At 35.9% G+C, this 25,000-nt stretch overlaps 1 protein-coding gene across 1 annotated transcript in view; it reads left to right on the top strand.

Annotated features, from left to right (window-relative positions):
• Nucleotides 1–25,000, top strand: part of LOC144975000 (uncharacterized) — an 82,603-nt gene that overhangs the window by 38,174 nt on the left and 19,429 nt on the right. Inside the window, exons 14-17 of the mRNA XM_078918640.1 lie at nucleotides 954–1,127; nucleotides 2,337–2,473; nucleotides 4,929–4,992; nucleotides 19,600–19,805. Of these exons, the coding sequence (XP_078774766.1) occupies nucleotides 954–1,127; nucleotides 2,337–2,473; nucleotides 4,929–4,992; nucleotides 19,600–19,805 (581 nt within the window). The remainder of the gene's footprint in view (nucleotides 1–953; nucleotides 1,128–2,336; nucleotides 2,474–4,928; nucleotides 4,993–19,599; nucleotides 19,806–25,000) is intronic.

The raw sequence follows: 25,000 nt of genomic DNA, 5'->3' as shown, positions 1-25,000 counted from the left end.
CCAATAACAGTTGGGTAATGCAAGAATTTAAAAAAATATATTAATACCATGTTGACAATCATTTAGTAAATTATATCTCTAAAGAAATTATATAGAGCAGAGGAGGATCTCTCAATATTTCCTTTTTTATTGATGCAACTCTTTACTCGTAGTAGTAGTAGTAGTAGTAGTAGTAATAGTAGTAGTAGTAGTAGTAGTAGTAGCAGTAGTAGTAGTAGTAGTAGTAGTAGTAGTAGTAGTGGTAGTAGTAGTAGTAGTAGTAGTAGTAATAGTAGTAGTAGTAGTAGTAGTAGTAGTAGTAGTAGTAGTAGTAGTAGAAGTAGTAGTAGTATGAGTAGTAGATGTAGTAGTAATAGTTATAGTAGTCGTAGTAGTAGTAGTAGTAGTAGTAGTAGTAGTAGTAGTAGTAGTAGTAGTAGTAGTAGTAGTGGTAGTAGTAGTAGTAGTAGTAGTAGTAGTAGTAGTAGTAGTAGTAGTAGTAGTAGTAGTAGTTGTTGTTGTTGTTGTTTTTGTTCTTATAGTAACTGCAATGTAGTAGAAGTTGTAGTGGAATTGGTTGTCATGGTGTTTGTATTTGTGGTGGAAGTTCTGTTAGTAGGATTAGGAGGAGGAGGAGGAGGAGGAGGAGTAAGTAGTCGTAGCATGAAGAGGAGGAGTAGGAGGGGGAGTGGTGGTGGCGGTGGTAGTAGCAGCAGAAGCAGCAACAGCAGTAGTAGTAGTAGTAGTATAGTATAGTAGTTGGTAATAACAATAGTAGCAGTGGAAGCAATAAGTAGTAGTAGTAGTAGTAGTAGTAGTAGTAGTAGTAGTAGTAGTAGTAGTAGTAGTAGTAGTAGTAGTAGTAGGAGTAGTAGTAGTAGTAGTAGTTGTTGTTGTTGTTGTTGTTGTAATACTAATAATGATATACTTTATTCATTCTTTCCGGAATGTGTACAACCGCTTCAACTCAACAGCTACAAGAGCTTCGTGGAAATATTCGAGTGTTTTGCCGTCCTCGTCGTGATGATCGTGCTCCCAGCTGTCTGAAATTCCCTTCAGACCAGGATATCATGGCCACTAACCAAGATGGATCCAAGAAGACTTTCAGCTTTGATAAGGTTTACACGCCGGAAACTAACCAAGATCAGGTATTTAAAAATACTTTGATCCGAGGTGTATTTATTTGCAGGTCTGATAACCCTAATTCCTGTGGGCTCGTTGTTGTGATGGAAATAATCTCAGACAAACGCAAAATATTGTCCATTACGACAATATTAAATCAAGCCCTTAATTGCGTTCGGCTATCAGACCTGCTAATTTGTGTACCTAGCTTTAATTTAAATTGATCTTTTTCATCTTCGTAAATAAACAGATTTTACTTTACATTGCATTATATTGAATCGGGGAAAGACACAGTGATCTCAATACCATCTTGTTTGAAGGTATATTGGAGAACAATCAATGGAAGACATACATCTCTTTCTGTCCGAAGTCATGATTCTCAACGAGTTTTAATATATTGCCCATTCCATCACCTTTGCCTGCCGCATTTGAACCCAAGTTTTCCAGGATCAACCATTGATTTGTTTCCTTTCTTAGATCAAATGCAGGATAGTCTTCGTGACGTCTCTTACCTATTTCTTTTCTCATGTTATTTCCTATCGCTCTACCTCTCTTCTTTGCACTGCTATCCTTACAATTCACGATGTTTCTGACAACATTTGACATTGTATAGAGCCAGAGAGTATTCTTGATATGTCTAAGGCATCAAGCGTGGAATATAAACAACATGCTCATGTCCCAGTCTATCATTCGCCATAATTTAATATTTCCTTCAATTTTAGATTCGTTTCAACTAAGATATTATTTGTTGTTTTCTTATTATTTATCGTGTTACTTTTTTCGTTTAATTTCATTTATTATAATTTCTCATTTGATTTTTTTTTCTGTATGATTGTTTTTGAATTTTTGTTTTTGTTTTGTTATCTTTGTTTGTTTTTGTTTTTTGTTTTTTGTTGGTTTTTTTTTGTTTGTTTTTTTTTGCTTTGTTTTTGTTTGTTTTTTATTAGTTTGTTTTAACGTTTTAATGTTTTTCGCTAGTTTGTTGTTGTTTTTTACAGTTTGATTGAAATTGTAATTTTTTAAATATAAAATGAGTCAACAAAATCCAGTAGAAATTTCCCAAGAATTGTTAAAATACCAGCTGCCATGCGTGTTTGGTTATTTAGAGGTGTGTTTACCGGATCTCAGTCAAGACCGTTTTTGTAATATTAGTTTTTCTTCAGACTAAAATTATTATTCCAATAAGATATCTTACATTTTCTGTGACCCTTTACCAACCCCATTCCCATTTCCAGATCTTTTCAGACACTCAACCAATCATCACTTCCTGTGTGGATGGTTACAACGTCTGTTTGTTAGCATATGGTCAAACCGGAAGTGGTAAGACATACACGATGATGGGACCAGAGGACAATCCAGGTATAAACATTAGGTAAGTCATGGCATTGGAAATTTAATTCCAGTTTTCATCAAAATTATCCTTGATATTTTTTTGGATAAAAAAAAAAACAACTTTATACTTTAAATCTCAAGAAAAATTATTTTATGTTACTATTTTTCGTTCAGATAGTAGCTAAATTTGCCTTGTTGGATTTTATCATAAATATTCCAGGATTGTTTTAATAACTGCTTGACTAACTGATTGACCTTTCAGCGCATTTGTGCATTCGTTTAAAAAATGTATTTGTGTATGAATTATCATAACATTTTTTAAACGAATGCACAAATTGTATTTTTACATAGGTTTCTATGAAATACAATATCTTCATCATTAGAACCTACAGTAGAAATCAATAAATGTTTAAAGCTTGTAAAGCGCTTTGAGCACGTTTAGTGGATATTGCGCTATATAAAAGCTCAGTTAAGTTAAGCTACGTGAATTGCTTATTGTCAATTTTTATATGGCTACAATTTTAAAGAAAACCTCTTCTTCTTCTTCTTCTTCTTCTTCTTCTTCTTCTTCTTCTTCTTCTTCTTCTTCTTCTTCTTCTTCTTCTTCTTCTTCTTCTTCTTCTTCTTCTTCTTCTTCTTCTTCTTCTTCTTCTTCTTCTTCTTCTTCTTCTTCTTCTTCTTCTTCTTCTTCTTCTTCTTCTTCTTCTTCTTCTTCTTCTATCATGATTCATTGCATCATTTTCTCTAGGCCCAGTTCTTTCATATCGTCTTTACCCTATCCAACCATCTGGTCATCGGGTGTCCATTTTTTTTTACTCTTTCCCGCCAACCGTAAATCTAATATATCTAATATTTTCATTCCCACATACTCCCTCTGTCGTCTCTGAACATGTCCGAACCATCTCAATCTATCTTCGCTCATCTTTATCGACACATTCTCTACTTCAGTCAACCTTTGAATCCGTTCATTTCCCACTTTATCTTTTCTTGTCCAGCCTAGTGACCATCTTAAGATCCTCATTCCTGACACCTCAACTTCGCTTAATTGTTTTAAATACGAAGAAAAGATATCTTAACTCAAGATAAAGTGTGCTTTAATGACTTGAAATATTAATATTTAAAGAGTGAACGGAAAAAAAGACACATTATGAATCTTATAATAACAGTCCTACAATTGTTTTGAAATTTTACACAGACAAACAGATGCTTTTTAATAATTATATTAATTAAATTCATAGAGATGTTGAAAAAAGTCTATAGTTTGTGAATATTTCTATGGGGTGTGTAAAATTGTATTAATCGAAGAATTGCGACTGTTTCACTTTTTTTCTGCCCAGTTTTCTTGGGATAGCGTAACCCAGTGATAAGGTCTTTGCTTCCTACTTAGAAGGTACCCGCTGCGCTGTGTGGCATTGAGCAAGTCACCTTGCGCTCATTTTGCGACGCTGCAATGCAGCTGGCGCCTGAATTATTTCAGTCTCCCATCGGAAAAAAAAAAACAACTCTAGAGACAATTTCCTTTTTGGAACTAATAAAGGGAATTTTAGTATTATATTTATTATATCTAAATGCCCCCTATATCTTCTTTCGGATGACTTTTTTTCATTATGAAATTGATTTGTTGAAACTCTTTTAGCATAATTATTCTTTCCTTTAGTCACAGGCTATAGTAATCGGTTGCATACACAAGCAACACAAACAAATCATTCGTTCATCGGTCTTTTAGCATGATAATATTGTAGCTCTGTCATCATAGCTTACGGCTATAATCATTGTTTTATTCTGTCATCAAGGCATTCAGTCTTTAGTCAAACTCAATCTTTGAATAATTTATTTGTTAATTCAATGAGAAAAAGCCCATATGATTTGAACAAAATAAATGAATAAATAAATAAACGGCAGTATAACGTGTATTACGGTAATTTTTGTCCTCTTCAAGTTTGTTGGTTATATCTGCGATGTCATTTGTCTTGTAATATTTCATTCATGCGTGATACCCACACAAAGAAAAACAGTTTTTTCTCCGTTTCATTTCACTAAAACTTTGCAGAATTGTTAGAATATAATCATTTTAGATTTTCATGCCTGATAAGACAATATTATCAAATTGTTGTAAGATCTCGAATAGTCAGTTCGTTTTATATTCGCCCAATATAACAATAACAATTCACAAGAAATAAATACGCTGAGTGAGAAGTCTGATAAATGAAGAGTGATCGACGTTTACATAAATGTAGGTCTGCCAATCGAACGCATTTATGAGACTATTTTATCATTGTTCTAATGGACAATATTTTGCGTCACTTTTTTTATATTTCCGTTACAATAATGAGCCCATAATGAATTAGGTTATCAGACCTGCAAATAAGACCGCGTCAATAGTGATCCATTTGAAATGTACTGCATAATATGAATAAGATCATAATTTAGCAACTAATTAAGCATGAGAATAATACTGATAATTTTTTTTTCTTTTTTAACGTGGTAAAAATCAGAGCAATAACAGAACTTCTGAAGATTTGTGGGGAACGAACGGAAACCAAAATATACACCTTGAAGGTAAGAATATTGCTATAATGAATAATATGTCTTAAATTACAACTAGCGCAAAGAAATACAGTGTGTGTGTGTGTGTGTGCGTGTGTGTGTGTGTGTGTGTTATTGACACATTTCAGGTTTGAATAACTCGAGAGCTATGTAAGATTTCATCAAACGGTTTTTGTCACATGTGTAGAATTTATTCAAGTTTTGATTGATATAAGTTTTAACACTGTGCGTCCTTTACCTCAGCTATGACGTCATCTGTAGAAAATGGTAATTTTGACATAAATCGTGATTTATTTTGGCTTAGTCCGACATGATTCTCGAAAGTTTATTTCATTTAATATGGCAATCTAAGTATATCAACTTGGAACATTGCCTTGACTCTGTAAAAGTATTTCGTGTATGACGTCACCTGAATAGAAAAATAAGAGAAGCCGTTCGTTCTGTCACATAACGAACTGGATAGACGCTTGCGGCTAGACATTCAAAAGGGAAGTGGTAACGTGGAGTTTAAGATCGGACAATGGGGCTGATTCACGGCTTAGAAGGCGGTCACGTGATGTCCGTACTGTGTCGTCTGGTGGTAATGTGTTGTCAGTATTGTATGACTGACTGTGTAGTAGATACAGTCATCAGTAAGCTAAGTTAAACGAAGATCACTTTGATTTAGAATTATGATTAAACATTATAATCACGACTATTTTGGGGGGATAAAATTTAAATAAGCTCTTTCGATCGGTGACAACCGGCGTGAACTTACTAATAGTCAGCTTTCTCGTCCAATCAGCTGATTTCGAATGGGCCGAGTTCTCGGCCTTCTCGATTCTCGATCCACTTTCGATTTTACTCTTTCGAGCGCAAAGCTTGAACTTTATTTTTTTAGTTGCAGCGGTGTCTTTATTCTTTTTGGACCAGACTATTTACTGTGACATATTATACATATATTTCTACTTCATGTTGGATTACCCTTAATTAATTATGTTTATTTCATATTATTTTTACTTTTTACACTTAATTTCATGCTCTAGCCTCGACTGACTCAACGATAACAATGGTTATCAACAGTTTCACCTTTCAGACATTATTTATATTTTCTTATCATTTGTCATTTTACTGCCTTGTTTGATTTGTAAGAAGCTTAATCCTTTCAGGGTAGGTCTTTCTTTGTCTTTCCTTCGCGTTTCTTCGCTGTGTTGACTCCTCCGTTGCCTGTTAGTTTCTTTTTTCTTTCACTATTTCAATGGAATTTTTAAAAAAATCTTAATTGTTACTCTCTCCATATATCAGCAATGTAGTCTGCCACATTAAAAACAAGTAGGGTGGTGTTGGATGGGAGAAAGAGTGGTGGTGGCCCTATGCTAGTTTCGTGCGGCTATGTGGTCTAGTGGTATGACACTCGCTTTCGGATCGGAAGGTCCTGGATTTGAGCCTCGCTCGGCGCATAGTTGAGTCCTTGGAGAAGGCTCTTTACTAATATTCTCTCACCGTACTCAAGTGTAAAATGAGTACCTGGCCGTTAACAGCGTTAACAGCGAATAAAATGTAATATCGCCTAACAGGCGTCATGTCCCGTCCTAAATGTTAAATGTTGCTGTTGACCAGGGACCCCTTGTAAAGCGTTTTGTGCACGTTTAGTGGATATTGCGCTCTATAAAACCTCAATCTTTTTTTTTTAGTTTACACCAAATTTCAATTGTCAAACGTTTAACATTTAACATCACCACTACTACCACTACAACCACCACCACCACCATATCATCATCATCAACACTACGACTATTATTACAACCACCACCACCACATCATCACTACCATTAATACTACAACCACCACCATCATCATTACTACCATGGCTACTACAACTACCACCTCATCATCACTACCATGACTGTTACAAACCACCACCATATCATCATCACGACCACTACTACGAACCACCATCACATCGTCATCACTACCACTACTTACAACCAACACCTCATCATCACTACCATGACTGCTACAACCACCACCACCACATAATCATCACTACCACTACTACTACTACATCCAAACTAACACATCATCTTAACTAACACTTCTACAACTACCACCACCACATCGTCATTAATACAACTACAGCTACAACCACCGGCACCACACCATCATCAGCACCACTACTACTACAACCACCACAACCATATCATCATCACTATCACTACTACTGCAACCACCAGCACCACATTATCATCACTACCTCTACTACTACAACTACCATCACAACACTATCATCACTACCGCTGCTACTACAACCACCACAACCACATCATCATTACTACCACTACTACTACAACCTCCACCACAAAATCATCATCACCACCACTACTACTACAACTACCACCACATCATCATAATAAATATGACTAATACTACAACCACAAACACATCATCATCACTACCACTACTACAACCACTACCACCACCACCACCACACCATCATCATCACCATCATCAGCACTACCACTGCTACTACTACTACTACAACCACCACCACCATATCATCACTACAACTACTACTACAACTACAATCACCACCACCACATCATCATCACTACCACTACTACTACAACCCACCATCACCACACCACCTTCTCTACCACCAGTTCTACAATCGCTACCATTAGGTTTTGGAGCTTTACTTCAATTGAAATAAGGAAACTTTGGGATTGTATGGAGCATTGTGTTTACATATCATGATATAGTTCTAATCGGTTATCTGTTTAGAACACAATATGTAAACACAATGCCAAAAACCATCCTAATTCCCTTTTCTTGTGTGCATTGAAATTCTTCGGCATTGAAATTCCTGCGAGTGGTGTCTGAAATTCCTGTAAGTCAAATTTAAAGTTGGCGTCTCTGCAGAAAGAAGAAGAAAAAAATAAAATGAAAATGGCCAAACTTTCTTCAGAGGAGCAACCTTTTGTAAATTTGGACCGGTTTTTAGCTGTATTGTCAGATTGTGTTGACTGGGCCTTCTACTACCTCCATTGAATCGATCTAATCTAGGACTGGGAGTATGAGTAGGAGGCTTGAATGTGTGAAACTTTCTATTATCAACAGAAGATTAAATGAAACGAAAAGCTCTCAAATTTATTCTTGACATTATTCACACAACAAAATAAATAAGAAATTAAGAGAAAATAAGTCCACACGTTTGCGTTTATTAATCAGAGGTGTCAACAAACACGAGCTCTCAGTTTATATCGTCAGCCATTGTAAGCCCTTAATTGCCGGGAGTCACGTGACATCGCTCTCCGTTGTCAAGCGGCGTGAATTTACCCCATTGTGCAAACACACGATCACAAGTAAGATATCAGAAAAAAACTTTAATAAATTGAATTAATATGAAAACCAAATTCATGTCGATGTAGCTGTTCTAGAGGTATTCAAACCTGAAATGTGTCAATGATTAAAAACAAACACTGTTAATTACGATTTATTTTCAATTTACCCTTTTCTTCTAATGGCATCATACCTCGGCTACCAAAGGGCGCACAGTGTTAAATCTAATATCAATCAAAACTTAAATTAATTATTCTGCACATAATTTGGCAAAAAAAAAAACCGTTTGATGAAATCTTACATAGCGTTGTAGTTATTCAAATCTGAAATGTATCAATAATATTTTTTTAAAACACTGCATGTACAAAAACGTGTGTCTATATCACGCTACAAAATGTTAGAATATTATAACCAGTACCATGTAAAGAGCTGAAAGCTTTCGAAACCCCCAACAATACAGATAGAAAGTTTGCTCTATTAAAATTAAAGAAAGTATTGTGATATTTTGTTTGCTTTGTTTACTTTTTGGGGGTTTTGTTTGTTTGTTTGTTTTGTTTGCTATTGTGTTTTTGTTTGTGATTTTTGTTCTGTGAGGGTTTTTTTCTATTATCAACGGTCACTTTATCATCGTCTATTTGAATATTTCTTTGGTCCAGTGTATGGCGCACTCAATAGCACAGGACGGATTGCACAATTAGCTCAACTACAGAGGATAATGGGCTCTAGCTATTCGGCACTGATAAAAATTGAGCTTTTATATAGCGCAATATCAACTAAACGTGCTCAAACCGCTTTACAGGGGGTCACTGACCAACAGCAACATATAACATGTAGGACGAGACATGACGCCTGTTAAGCGATATTACAATTTTTTGGGACATAGACAATGCTGTTAACGGCCAGGTACTCATTTTACACCTGAGTATGGTAAGAGAATCTGAGTAAAGAGCCATTTAATTTGGGAAGTAACTTCGTCAGAGCGTGACCTTCATTCTGGTGTACCTCAAGAATCCGTTTTAGGTCCAGTCCTTTTTGTACTTTACACTTCCCCTGTTGTGAGAATTTTAGGGCAACATTCTCTCGCTTACCATATGTACGCCGGCCACACCCATATGTATAGCATATGTTTGCAATCCGATATTATTTCAAAGATAACTGTTTACGAACAATGCATCACCGAAGCCTTATTCATTGCTAGTTCCAATAATAAGACAGATCCATCTACATTGGCACTGACAATCAACGATAATGATAAAATACAACTCACAACATCAGCTTGAATAAGCTTGAATATATTATAGACACTTTCTGCTATCTCGGGAGTATAATTGACAAGCATGGAGGCACGGAAGCATAGGTGAAAGCACGGATAGGACAGGCTGCATTCACATCTTTGAACAAAGTTTGGAGAACGAAAGATATCTCCCTTCGACTAAAGCTGAAACTTTTCAACTCAAACATGAAGTCTGTCCTACTTTATGGATGTGAAACTTGGAATGCATCGGAGTCATTTATAAGGAGGATACATATTTTCGTAAACAGGTGCATGCGTAAGCTAATCGGAATAAAATGGATGGATAGAATTAAGAACGAAGAAGTGTGGAAAAGAACACAGCAGAATTCAGTGGGAGAGGAAATAGGAAGAAGTCGATGGAGGTGGATTGGACACACCCTTAAAGGCTCCATACACGTAAGGTTTTGATCGTGGGTCGATCGCCGATCACGCAATGTGTGTGGCCAAATACCTGGCCGACGAGCAGAGGGACGGTCGATTGCTCGCAAAGCCCGCCTTGCTTAATATTTTTCGAGGCGATCGGCGATCGGGGGCGTGGCAGTATAAAAAATTGGACAATCTTTTTCGGATTTTCGCTGTATTGACGTCGGAATCGTGATCAGAGTCAAATTTACAATAGGTTTGATACCAAGAACTATGTTTTTACTCCAAAAATTTATGAAATTAGAAATAAATTTTAATTAATTGTGAGGCTATGTGGTCGACAGAACAGTGCCCCTCCCTGTTCTATGATGGGCTCTAGTGGTATGACTCTCGCTTTCGAATCGGAACGTCCAGGTTTCAAGACCCGCTCTGAGTGGCGCAGAGTTGAGTCCTTGGAAAAGGCTCTTTACTCACATTTTCTCACCGTACTCAGGTGTAAAATGAGTACATGGCCGTTCGTTGTCTTTGTCGGAAAAAAATGTGTAATATCGCCTGACAGGCGTCATGTCTCGTCCTTCATGTTTAGTATTGCTGTTGGCTTGGGACCCCTAGTAAAGCGCTTTGAACACGTCTAGTGGATATTCCGCCAAATAAATGCTGTGTTATTATCTTTTTTTAATCGACCTTGACACAAACTTAATTTGGGATTGGCAGATGCCAAAAAGCCTTAACTACGTGATGACAGGGGTGGGCATTGATACCAACACACAAAATTGGATGTAACACCTTGAATTATAGTCTACAACACCCCCCCCCCCCAAAAAAAAAAAGAAAAAGAGCTGTGTGCGTATGTGTGTGTGGGGGGGGGGCGGGGTGGGGGGGGGATGCGAGTACCTGTCATGGGAGCACTGTCGATTTGTTTTATAAATAATAATAATAATAATAATAATAATAATATAATAATAATAATAATAATAATAAAATAATAATAATAATAATAATGATGATGAGATGAGATAATAATAATAATAATATGATAATACATAATAACAATAATAATAATAATAATAATAATAATAATAAAATAATAATAATAATAATAATAATAATAATAATAATAATGCTTCTGATGATAAATAACAAATCTTTATTGTCCACAAAATTGAATAATTTCCATGGTCTACGTTGCTTTTAAAATTAAATCTGATTGCAAATGTATTGATGTTATGCGTATTGGAAAAATACTCACGACATCGGGGTATAACATACTAACACATAAAACTGTGTATCTTCGAATGTTTATAGTCTGATTGATATAATTTAGTGATAAGTTAATTAGAAAAATGGCTGTCTAAAAGCAATGACAACGGGTTGACTAACGTCAAATCCATTGATGCTCTGTGTCAAATTAAAATACTCACAAAGTCCGCCAGCCGGTAAAACGCTCCAGCCCAAAAATCTACATGGAACCTTGAACGTTTATAATCTGATATATTTTAATGAGAACTAATCATAAAAATGGGTGTCTAAAAACAATAGCAATGAGATGAGTGACGTCAATTTGGTTCCTTCTATAAATATCCAAGAACTTTACTCACTCCATCCCTTCTCTCCTCCTTCAATACATATGTATCTATTCTCTCATCACTTTCTTGTGCGGCTATGCATGTGGTCTATGATATGACACTCGCCTTTTGATCGGACGGTACTGGATTCGAGTCCCGTTCTGAGTGGCGCATAATTGAGTCCTTGGAAAAGGCTCTTTACTCTCATTCTCTCACTTTGTTCACGTTTAAAATAAGTGCCTCGCTGTTTACAGCATCGTCTTTGTCGGGAAACACTTGTAATATCGCTTTACAGTCATGTCTCATCTAACATGTTTTGCTGTTGGCCAAGGACCCTTATAAAGTGATTTGAGCACCTTTATTGAATATAGCGGTATATATAGCGCAAATAATCTCTCTCTCTCTCTCTCTCTCTCTCTCTCTCTCTCTCTCTCTCTCTCTCTCTCTCTCTCTCTCTCTCTCTCTCTCTGGACATGTTACACATGTAGCTATTGCTACATATGATACGAATATCTTGGACGGTTATTGATGCTATGAGTTTAGATGTACTGCTCACAACATCCGCCAGTCGTAAATAACGTACCGTCACACAAAACTACGAGTAACCTTGAATGTTAAAAGTCTGATGGATATAATTTAGTGAGAACAAATTACCAAAATGGCTGCCTTAATACAATAACAAAAAGTGGAATGATGTCAATTTCGTTCCTTCAACAGTCTAATTGATATAATTTAGTGAGAAGTAATCACTATTGTGCGCAAGACGAAAGATAGAATAGAGAGACAGTAACTGTGATCGGTTCTGTCAGCCACATAGCCTCACTATTAATGAAAATTTATTTCTAATTTCACCAATTTTTGGAGTAAACACACAGTTCTTAGTATCAAACCTATTGTAAATTTGATGCTGATCACGAATCAGACGTGAAAACAGCGAAAATCTGAAAAAGATTGTCCACTTTTTTATACTGCCACGCCCCCGATCGCCGATCGCCTCAAAAAATATCTCACCGTGTGTGGGCAAAAATCATCTGCGATTAACACAGGGATCGGGTCACAGCGACCCAGCAGTGCCTGTTCGGCGATCCCCCCGCGATGAGATCTGTGCGTGTATGGAGCCTTTTAGAAAGAATGACTCCACTATAACAAAGAAAGTATTGGTCTGGAACCCTCGGGGCAGAAGAACAAGGGGAAGGCCACGGAGAACATGGAGAAGAATTAAAGAAGTTGATAAACAGAGAAGTGATAGGACATGGAACGAGATTTTTTTTAAAGTTAACTCAGGATAGAGAAGAATGGAAACTGTTTATATGTGGCCTATACCCTGACCCAGGGTGAAAAAGCAAATGATGATGGTAACTGAGAGGAAAGGTCAAATGGAGGACAAGCTGACAGGAGAGAAAATTGAATGTACTCAGTTTACAGCATAATAAACCCTTATCTTTCGCCGTTCTCGTAGGAAAGATCAATGTATTTATCAGCCCCGATTCATGTCACTATGCGAACAAAGACTGAATTTATCGATTGGTCCCATAAATCATTCCGATATGCTCCAAGAAATCTCGGATTTAATAATTTTTGACAAGTTGGGATTAATATACAAAGTAAAAGATTTTATGGCCAACTTCTTGTGCGGCTATGTGGTCTAGTGGTATGACACTCGCTTTCGGATCGGAAGGTCCTGGGTTCGAGCCTCGCTCGGCGCATAGTTGAGTCCTTGGAAAAGACTCTTTACTCACATTCTCTCACCGTACTCAGGTGTAAAATGAGTACCTGGCCGTTTACAATGTTGTCTCTGTCCGAAATAAATTGTAACATCGCCTAATAGGCGTTATGTCCCGTCCTACATGTTTGATGTTGCTGTTGGCCAGGAACCCCTTGTAAAGCGCGTTGAGCACATTTAGTGGATATTTCTCTATATAAAAGCTCAACCTCTTATTACATCTGGTTTTCGTGCATAACTCTTAAATGCCATCATCGATTTTAAACAAATGTTATAAGTCTCTTAAAATAAATTAGACTTTATTAGCCTACACGTTGAAAATTGTCTAGATTGGTATTTACTAATTTGCTTATGTGTGCACCCAGATTTAGAAAACAGTAATTCTGGATTGCAATTTTTTATAGCATCTGGACTTGATTCGTTTATGGCCATTTTAATTATACATATTATACTCGCTCACTAACAAGAACATAACGCTCATGGATGATAACATAGACGCTAGTTTCCGGGGAGGGGGTATATTTGATCCACACAAAAATAATTCCACTCATACATATATACACACACACACACACACACACACACACATTCATACATACATACTCACAAATAAACACTTACACACACGCTCACACACATACACAATCTCCATTTTAAACACACCGGCAAACCATCGTCAGTGCGCGCACACACCCAAAGACACACAATCACTCACGCAAACACAGTCAGTATCAAACCGTGGCCTTGGATCAAACCCCATGTCCCCCTTGCACAGTCAATAGTATGAATGAAGTTGAGGTCACTCGGCTCTTTGTTATTTTTAGATTGCCAGTTGAGTGATTGCTTTTCGTTAACTTATAGCCTGTCACGAGAATCCTTTAAGACTTATAGTTTGACGTCATTTTTAGGTTTGTGTAGCGTCGCTCGTGCACAAACGTTTTAGACGGGCATAGACTAACGACATAGACACGTACAGATATATATATATATATATATATATATATATATATATATATATATATATATATATATATATATATATATATATATATCAAGGACAACTATACTGAAAGGACAATCATATGGAATCTTCAGCCCCCGCTAGTGGGGGCCATTGGTTGGATAACGATTTCAAGCAAAACTACTACTTTTCTGCCTTGGTACAATTTCCTCGAATGCGCAATAATTGATTCTGTTCTTATAATTTCGGTACTTTATAGGAAATTGGTTAATTGGCGACCATAAGTTTTAAATAATATTTCTTATATCTTGAATGATATGAAAATATATAAAAAGTAGTGAACTATCAACAATTTTACTGGAAAGTATGAACTATTTTTTTATGACGCCCTCTTACAAATTGAGTGATTGGGTTTGTTTTCATTTTTTTAAAATCGAAAGTACGAATCTGCTTTCAATTCCTTATAATAACTAGATAGATCTATGGCTAATTTATCGAACCAGAACCTTTGAAAAGTGGTAAGTACCAATAATAATTGCGTAATGATTATTATTTAAGAAATGTTTAGAATTAGTATCTGGCTGTAGTTCCTGCAGACGATAGTTGGACCCATTGTCGTGCTTGCTCTGTCGAGTCGCACAGATATGGTGATCAGACTCCGACATCCTGTTCGGATTTGTTTCTTATTTTATTATGGCTTGTGGCTTTATATTAAATATAAATTTTATATCTTTTTTTTTCTATATGGTTAACTGATAAATATTGACTTTATTGTATTAGTCTAGTGTATAAGTCTAGAGGGCCCTTTGCTCGTCACCTCAACTTCACAACTTGAACAGTCCTTTCTACCACTAACAATACAACAGTTGCTAGATAGATAGTAGTCATTGCTATTGCTAGATGATAGCTAGACTAGAATAGTTAGTGGGTCTGATATTACCATATATGATGGAACTTGGACTCTGAATATATAGTTATGCCCATTACATGGATCTGGTGTTGCTGATATGACTGTCAATCGTATGGGACTAGTACTCTGAATATATAGTTTTGCCTCATGATCAAAATGATCTGAGATGTTACTGTTACAACAGTTACACTACACTCACCCAACTCAATCACTCTAATTATCTCTGTGACTATGGGAGGGAATTATGGATCCATTGACTGAAAGGATTGTACTAGTAGTCTGAATATATAGTTTTGTATCAATGATCTGAGAAGTAACTCTATTAATTAAATCTTGACTACATGGAAGGGAACTATGGATCTGATTCTGATGCTACTCATTGACTGTAAGGAATGAACTATAGTATAGTAGTCAGATTTTTTATGAATGGCGCATGTTTTTCTAGTTTTTCTCAGATATCCTTCTATCAAAAGTTGTAAAACTTTGTGTCAACCTCCAAATCAATTTGTATTAACTGAATAAACATTTTGGCCCGTATTGTGATGCCATATCACAAAAAAGATTTCTTCTTCACGACCTATAAAAATCTACTTTAAAACCCCTGTCATAAAATTAGAGATTTTACTCTGCTAAAAATGTAAACATTTTCGCACTACAAAGTAAGATGAATTCATCGTTTTTCAAAATAATCTTGTGACACGGTAGTTCCGGCTAGTGGTTATGAGTTCATATCATACTATTTTCAAAATAAAAGCAACACACATTAACTGTTATAAAGTAACAACTAATGTAGTTTGCATCCCATTTTGACTTTGTAATTTATTGCTTTTTATTTACATCACGTCACAATTACCGAAGACTGATATGAATCTCTAGCTTTAACTCATTTGAACTAGTGATTAAATACTCAAAATTGTCAAATTAACAATGAATGTTTATATTTAACTTTGAAAAATTGTATCTATGCATGAACGTTTCACACAGCATTTTAAGTTTTCTTTTAAACCTATAAGCTCTTAAACAATACGATATGATACGGAATCTCTATCAGTTCCTCTCTCGTAAGGCTGCGAAAAGAAGTCCACTTTTGTCTATCGATTAGTCATTAAATAAAGAGGACAGCTATGGAATTGGAATTTCACAATCAACCCTCAGTTTTGCATGTTATTGTTGTTGTTGAACAAAAGCACATATTTGTGGAAACATTGTATCATAAATTGATGAATTTCTACTTTTGACTGATCTACATTAAATTTATGCAATCCTCTTTGGCATAAAGAACAAGTTATTTCTCAAAAATTTGAAATCAAAATAATGATGGAAGCGCGTAATGTTCACTTTCATTTATATTCATCAATAACGTATATTGATTGTTATAAAATGTAAACATGTCTGTCGTTCCTTCATATTCGGATTCTGTACGAACATCATATAAGTTTCAATTAACCGAACATTCCATTTTAACAAATTCTTTCAAAATGGATAAGCGGAAAATCATATTTTTGACACTATAATCATATTTAGATTCCAAGACTTACTAGTTATCGATTTTAATATAGCTGTAATAAGCGAAATTCTTTCCTATTGTTTTAAAATTCGTGAAAAAATATATTTTACTAGGACAAAATGATCCAGTGGTTCATACAAATTTTTTTAGCTGTACATTGTGAACAGCTGAGAAAAAGAAGACAAAGGTGCGCCCCTTATTAAAAATCCGACTATTGTATCCCTTAGTAGATATTTTGGTATTCATCTTTTTCTTGGGATCATCCTCCGCAGATTTCCTCCCTTTGTTGATGTTTTACATCTCCTTTCCCCTTCATCTAATTGTTCACCTTCATCTTCATCATCATTTTACATGTACATTCATTAATCAAGCTTCTAAAGAAATCATCCTGAATCAATCACTATAAGGTCAGAATTAGAATATCTAACTACTCATCCTTTCCGTTTCTTGGCTACTCCTATTCACTGCTGATAATAATAATCATTAAATATTTTTTTGGACCCAGAATTCACAATCACTCTCTAAAAAGGTAGATCTTGCCATAAAATAATGCCCCTGCTGTTATTTTGGTGTAAATTTTCTATATTTTTTGTTGGCCCCCACTAGCGTTGCCTGAAGATTCCATATGATTGTCCTTTCAGTATAGTTGTCCTTGATATATATATATATATATATATATATATATATATATATATATATATTATATATATATATATATATGCCGATAATATGACGACTGAAGACGTGGGTGGAAGCCACAGAAACATGTGTTTCGGCCATATAAGTGAGTGAATCCATTTATATTATATATATATGGCAGCAGATCCAAATACCAAACACACAGTCAAACTATGTGTGCAACAACTGCGGTAGAGACTGCCATGCAAGGATTGGTCTGCTGAGTCACACCCGTCGTTGCTCTCAACAAGACTGATGAGACTAAAGTCATACAGGGCGCAAACCATCGTCTCTTGAGACGGAAGGATGCCTACTATATATATATATATATATATATATATATTATATATATATATATATGTGTGTGTGTGTGTGTGTGTGTGTGTGTTTGTGTGTGTGTATGTGTGTGCATGGATTACTTTATTGATAGAATGCAGTTAAATAAATGGTCACAAATTCTGCCCGCTAAAGCAATTGTAAACAATACACAACGCCATGGCCAGTTTTCATGAACGCGGACTAGTGTGGGGTAGTTGCACACATTATGTAATGGCTGATAATCGCATAGTGGTGTTTTTGATAGATAGTAATATGATCCTTTGCGTTGTGTTGAAGACGTAAATAATGACGAAAGAGTTCAAGGACCGATGATGATAACTGAATGTACAACATCAAGACATTCAAATAAAAATCCAGATTCCAAGTTTCATTTCTTACAGCTTTATTTGTTGTGATAATTCCTAAATCCAAATCAAATAGCATGGTCATAATTCAATCGGTTTCATAAATTCCAAATCCAAATAAAATTGCATGGTCATAGTTCAATCAGCTTCATAAATTCCAAATCCGTAAAATCAATCCAAATGTAAATTCATTTTGTCTAAGTAACCATTTTTGATATACGTGGAATAATTCTAAGTCCGTAATATAAAGATTCTTAGTAGGACGCTAGGAAAGTGCAGCTCATCGTAAAGTAGAATGCAGAATTCCGTTTTCCTTAGAAACATCCTCTTTTATCCCTATAATAATTTTACCCATAGTTCCATTATTTTCACACCCCCTTGTAGTTTCGACAGTTCCCTGTCAGTCTACAATCCAACCCCTAAGAGTAAGACCAAATCATATTCAAACCTGAAACGTCAATTCCTACATATTGATGTTAAACCCCGCCTTTTATGATATAACATTATTTTGATAAATGCCCCTTTCACCTGTTTCAACACCCCTAAACCAATTTAAGAATGATTGATTAAATAGTACTCAACACGATAACCTGTCCAGTAACTTGGACATAAAAACTGCCCAAACGTATCATGCACTGACCAAGTTTAACTGATATGCCTGCATTATGTACTCACTAAACCCATTTGCTGATATATAATTGACAGTTTTGCACCAAATTTCTTAGATAACCTTTTGCATAGGCTTACTCTCTTACACTAGCGCTTAGTCTCTGACTTTAGTCAAGGACTTGAAAAAATCGGATTTTATAAGAGCTGACCAAGCAAGTCCTAGGCTAAAATCACAATACCTCCGGACTAAGTTTGGCCAAGTTTTAGTCATTTGCTGTGGCTGGACTACAAGCTTAGTCTGAGACTAGTTGCTGGGAAGCATCATAGCGTTGACAAGATAGCAGCTAATTTTAGATTGAGAGAGCGTCGACTCAGAAGGAAAATACGTCGGTTACGAATGACAGAGGCAAAAAGTTTCCTGTTGCTATTGACACTGGCTTAAAAAAATATAAGATAAGTGCAGACATTTTTTCTATACCGGATGTATTGTTAATTTCCTCTTTGAAAATCATTTGCTTGAGATGCTGGTATCGTGCCATCGTGTACAAGAGAGCTTAATGTTACCAGTACAAAATAGTCAGATTAATCACCGTCCTTACAACGCCCACCTCTAGACAAGAGACTAGAGAACCTTCATAAAATCCGATTTTTTAGTCACATTCTCCGCTTAGGCAAGTCATTTACTAGACCAGTAAATAAATAAATCTAGTCCGCTTAATTGTGCCCATGTGTGTAACAATAAGCATGAAGAATGAAATGAGATAAACAAATAGCTGCCGGTCTAAAACCAATAACAAAGAGTAAATTGACGTGATCTTCATTTATATTAAGTGAGACAATCCTGAGAGTCTAGGATTAATTCGAATGGGTCGACAAATTCCAGTTTGAATTGCAGCCATACGATATAACTATCATCATATTCTACTCCTCATTTGCATTGATCACAAAACAATGTTATTTCCACCACTTTGTAAAAAAATTATTATTATATGGTTGATCCTTCAATAGGTGTCCATGGTTGAAATCTACAATGAAACAGTCCAGGACCTCCTTACGAATGAAACCCACACCCTTGAACTGTCAGTGGTGGGAAATCAGGTGCGAATCCCAAATATCATGGAGATGCCTGTCAATGATGTGAAAGATATTAAGAAAATAATGGCCATTGGGGACAGCAATAGAAAAGTAGCGTCTACGAAGATGAATTCTACCAGGTATGATTTTTAAATAGCAGACAAATTTGTAAATATTATGAGATTGGTTACAATAGAAATTCGCATAATTTGTCGATTATACGTGCTTATCACATAATGATATGTTATTGTGGATTATACGTATTTATTACATAATATGTTGTTGCTTGTAACATATGTTTTGTGGGTTATACGTGCTTATCACGTAACATGTTTTTGTAGGTTTATACGTGCTTATTACATATGTTTTGTGGGTTATACGTGCTTATTGCATACTATGTTTTGTGGGTTTTACTTGCTTATCACATAATGTTTTATGAGTTATCTCAACAATCTTAGAATATATTTGAAATGATGTCAACAAATACGTTTAATCCAATTGCGTTATACATCAATAAAAAGAGCAAATTCGATCTTTTATGTTGTTTTAATTCATAGGAACCTTTTTAGCAATGGAAAATGTGATAGGTGGACATGAACAGGACAAATGATAATTAATCTCTATTTAGGAGGAAGATGGAGATGATTGGGGCATAGCATACACAAACCACAATCCGAAGACGCCTGGCTGGATAGATATCGATCATTGCAAAGACCCGGAGTGAGTTGGAGCAATTCATTTAGGATGGAGGATGAGTGTTGTCGATTCTCAATTACTGAAGAAAAATAGAAGGCCTTGGTTATCCCATGCCCCCCCCCCCCCCCAACCCAACCACCCACCCACCCCAAATAACCATCCATCAAGGGATGTCAGGCAATATGAGCAAATTCTTTGGCGATACTATTGGTATATAATAAGACTCAGAAACTATCTCATTTCTAATTGAATAATATGACGCAACTGCAATGATAAAAAAGAAAGCATAGCGTCTAGGGAGCAATGCGTCTATATTATTGTACTATTACTATTTGATATAGTTAAATTTAAATATTCTTTAGCTCATGTTAAATGCAACACCTTTGTGTGCTAAGTCTGTCTGTGGTAGGGATAATAATATGGACTAGAGCCATTAAAACTGCCAGGTCGCGAGAAAAATCTCAACAAAGGTGAGTGACCTTCACTGAGTTGCTCACATGATTCTGGTTTCTATCCAGTACCTAGTTGTAATGCCGAGTAAAATTGTATGACACACATCTCTCTGTTATGGGAGTATTCAATGTTGCTCACTAACGTCCCCCTAACAGACTAGAAACGTTTACCGTTAAAAATGTTCCACGTTTCGACATGACAGGATAACAAGGAATACTTGTGAAGATAATCGTGACAAAACATGCCGGAGGAATAAGCCCTTTTTAATCGGTAGGTAATTCGGAGGGGAAACGAAGTCTCCAAAATATCACGCCCCTCCTGACATATCATGACAAGTTCAACGAATCAACATTTTTACACATCCATCAATATCGTTCAGTTAGTTGTGTGATGCAGCCGTGTTGTCTTTTTCTTGAAGATCTATGCGGTGGGTCGTTTGTACTGACTTGATGTAGTGACGCTTTCTTGTAGCTTACATACGAGCTGACACACGTGCATCACTAGTCAAAACTCATTTAATCTTTAAAATATTTTTTTCTTCGACATTTTATATTCCATCATTAGATTCAGCGACCCTCAAAACATCTATCGTCGTGGAACATGAAATACGCATGTTTCAAAAGTTTCATAATTTGCAATGTATGTTTCCATTCTCTTTTATCTATCTAATTATATATTCATTCATCCATCCATCCACTGATCCATACACCTAACCGTCTCATATGTCAATCTATCCGTCCATATATCCATCGTTCACACCCATTAGTTAGACCGAAGGGCTAGAGCTCAGGTGGTCGCTGGTTCGGATAAGTAAGCACACCCATTAGTCCATTCATCCATCCACTTATCCATCCATCTAACCTTCTCATCTTTTTTACATGCATCTATCCATTTAACTGTCTCATCCGTCTATCCATTTTTTATCAATCTATCTATCCATAATTTTATCAGTCCATCTATCCATCCATCAATCCATCCATCCATCTATCGATCTATCTCTATGTGAATGAGTATGTTTCAGCCAAGGACAACTATACTGAAAGGACATTCATATGGAATCTTCAGGCAACGCTAGTGGGGGCCAACAAAAAATATAGAAAATTCAAACCAAAATAATAGCAAGGGCATTATATGGCAAGATCTACCATTTTAGAGAGTGATTGTGAATTCTGGGTCCAAAAAAATATTTAATGATTATTATTATCAGTAGTGAATAAGAGTAGCCAAGAAACGGAAAGGATGAGTAGTTAGATATTCTAAAAACTGATCTAATAGTGATTGATTCAGGATGATTTCTTTAGAAGCTTGATTAATGAATGTTCATTTAAAGTGATGATGAGGATGAGGATGAACAATTCGATGAAGGAGACAGGAGATGTACAATATCAACAAAGGGAGGTAATCTGTGGAGGATGATCTCAAGAAAAATATGAATACCAAAATATCTACTAAGGGATGCACTACATGGTGGCTGTAATTAGGATCTCTCGAATTTATTAATTTGTTAATTTTTTTAAACACTATTTCATCCCTATAAAGGACGATCGCTCTGCCAGGTAGAAGTTTCATTGGAACACCTGCAGACCAATGTCTTTCACAATTAACAAATTTTGTTGGATGTGGTTCAATATCATCACGAGGAGGGAGTTTGTTCAACCATGTTTACCGTTCTGGTTCCTCTTTAGGCAATCTGAACACACAACATTTGTTGGCTTCATTGTAGTTACCATTGCAATTCACAACACCACAATTTTCCCCATCATGAATTTGCTAACTAATCACGTCCATGAACATCAGACCCACAAGAGGCAAAAGTTCATGTGAGGAAAAACACTCAGAGTACTGGTTCATTCAATATAGTCAATGGAGTAGCATCAAATTCATAGTTCCATTCCATTCCATATTCATAGAGTTAATTAATAAAGTAACATATCAGATCAATGAGACAGAACTATATATTCAGAGTACAATAGTCGGATTTTTAATAAGGGGCGCGTCTTTTTCTTCTTTTTCTCAGCTAGCTGTTCATGATGTACAGCTGCAAAAATGTGTATGAACCTCTGGATCATTTTTTTCTTAATAAAAATATTTTTTCACGAATTTTAAAACAATAGGAAAGTATTTCGCTTATTACAGCTATATTAAAATCGATAACTGGTAAAGATTGGAACTAAAAAATGATTTATAGTGTCGAAATTATGATTTTCCGCTTATCCCTTTTGAAAGAATTTGTTAAAATGGAATGTTCAGTTAATTGAAACTTATATGATGTTCGTACAGAATCCGAATATGAAGGAACGACAAACAAGTTTACATTTTATAACAATAAATATACGTTATTGATGAAAACAAATAAAAGTGAACATTACGCGCTTCCAACATTATTTTGAGTTCAAATTTTTGAGAAATAGCTTGGTATTTATGCCAAAGAGGATTACATAAATTTAATGTAGACCAGCCAAAAGTAGAAATTCATCAATTTATGATACAGTGTTTCCACAAAATGTGCATGTGTTCAACAACAACGTAACAACAATAACATACGAAACTCATGGTTGATTGTGAAATTCCAATTCCATAGTTATTGTCCTCTTTAATGGCTTATCGATAGATACAAGTAGACGTCTTTTCGCAGCTTTACGAGAAAGGAACCGAAAGAGATTCCGTATCACATCGTATTGTTTAAGAGCTTATAGGTTTAAAAGAAAACTTTAAATGCTATGTGAAACGTTCATGCATAGATACAATTTTTCAAAGTTAAATAAAAACATTCGATGTTAATTTGACAATTTTGAGTATTTAATCACTTGTTCAAATGAGTTAAAGATAGAGATTCATATCAGTCTTCGGTAATTGCGACGTAATGTACATAAAAAGCAATAAATTATAAGGTCAAAATTGGATGCAAACTACATAAGTTGTTACTTTATAACAGTTAAATATGTTTTGCTTTTATTCGGAAAATAGTATGATGTGAACTCATAACCACTAGCCGGAAGTACCGTGTCACCAGATTTTTTTTTTAAAAACGATGAATTCAACTCTTACTTTGTGGTGCGAAACTGTTTACATATTTAGCAGTGTAAAATCTCTAATTTTATGACAGCAGTTTTAAAGTGGCTTTTTATTAGTCGTGAAGAAGAAATCTTTTTTTTGTGATATGACACCACAATACGGGCCAAAATCTTTATTCGGTTAAGAGAAATTGATTTGGAGGTTGACACTAAGTTTTACAACTTTTGATAGAGGGACGTCTTAGAAAAACTGGAAAAGCATGCGCCATTCATAAATATAGAGTATATATATATTCATAGTAATAGAGTGAGTGGGTGTAACTGTAACAGTACGGAGTTATAGTTAGACACCGAAGCTCGCCTAACGAACGACTTGCCCAACACGTGACCATTTTTTTCTCTCGCGTCCTCTCGTCTAATCTCGTCACTCCCGAATAGAAAGAGGAGGCGGAGCTCATATGATATAACGCAATGAAAGTTCTGTCCGATGACGGGTGGGGGGATATCACCTCTCCAAAACTTACCTTATTATATGAGATCTTGAGATTCTTATCCAATCATCGATTGCTCGTTTGACAGTTCGCTTGTGAACAGTTAGGAGACCATCTCTTGATTTATGGGCAGGCGGCTTTGCGTAAAGGCGGTGAGTGTTGTATACATCAAAGAGTACCGCTGACCGATGGGTAAATAGTGGTTGTGTAACCCAAAAGCCCTGCCGTCTCGACTGCAAGGTCTTGTATGTAATAGTTGCGTCACCATCTCAAGGCTCAGGAATTAATTAGTGAGCTGATTCAAACAATGTGGGTTTCAAATTTATCGTATACGTAATCATTTGGAAGCTACAGAGAAAGGTGTTTTTGTGTAATCCCTTTCACACACACACACGCGCGCGCGCGCACACACACACACACACACACACAAACATATACAAACAATACACAAACAATACACATCCCTGGTCATCTATTGCCTATATTATTAATGTTAATATATACATCCCATGCTGATTGTCACTACCCCCCCCCCCCCCCCAACCATTTCCACCATCCAAGTACCAGCGGCCTTTTCTCTTTGATTTCGTATCATGGTCTACCCGAAGCCCAACACCTCGATCGTTTGTGGGTCAACCCACCCCCCCCCCCTCCCCCCACCTTCCCCCGTAATCAATTTAT

The sequence above is a fragment of the Berghia stephanieae genome, chromosome 6 (assembly GCF_034508935.2).
Source record: "Berghia stephanieae isolate SIO BIC M18660-M18661 chromosome 6, UCSD_Bste_1.3, whole genome shotgun sequence".
Lineage (NCBI taxonomy): Eukaryota > Metazoa > Mollusca > Gastropoda > Nudibranchia > Aeolidiidae > Berghia > Berghia stephanieae.
Note: the sequence above shows the minus strand (reverse complement) of the source record. Positions and strands in the feature narration are given on the sequence as shown.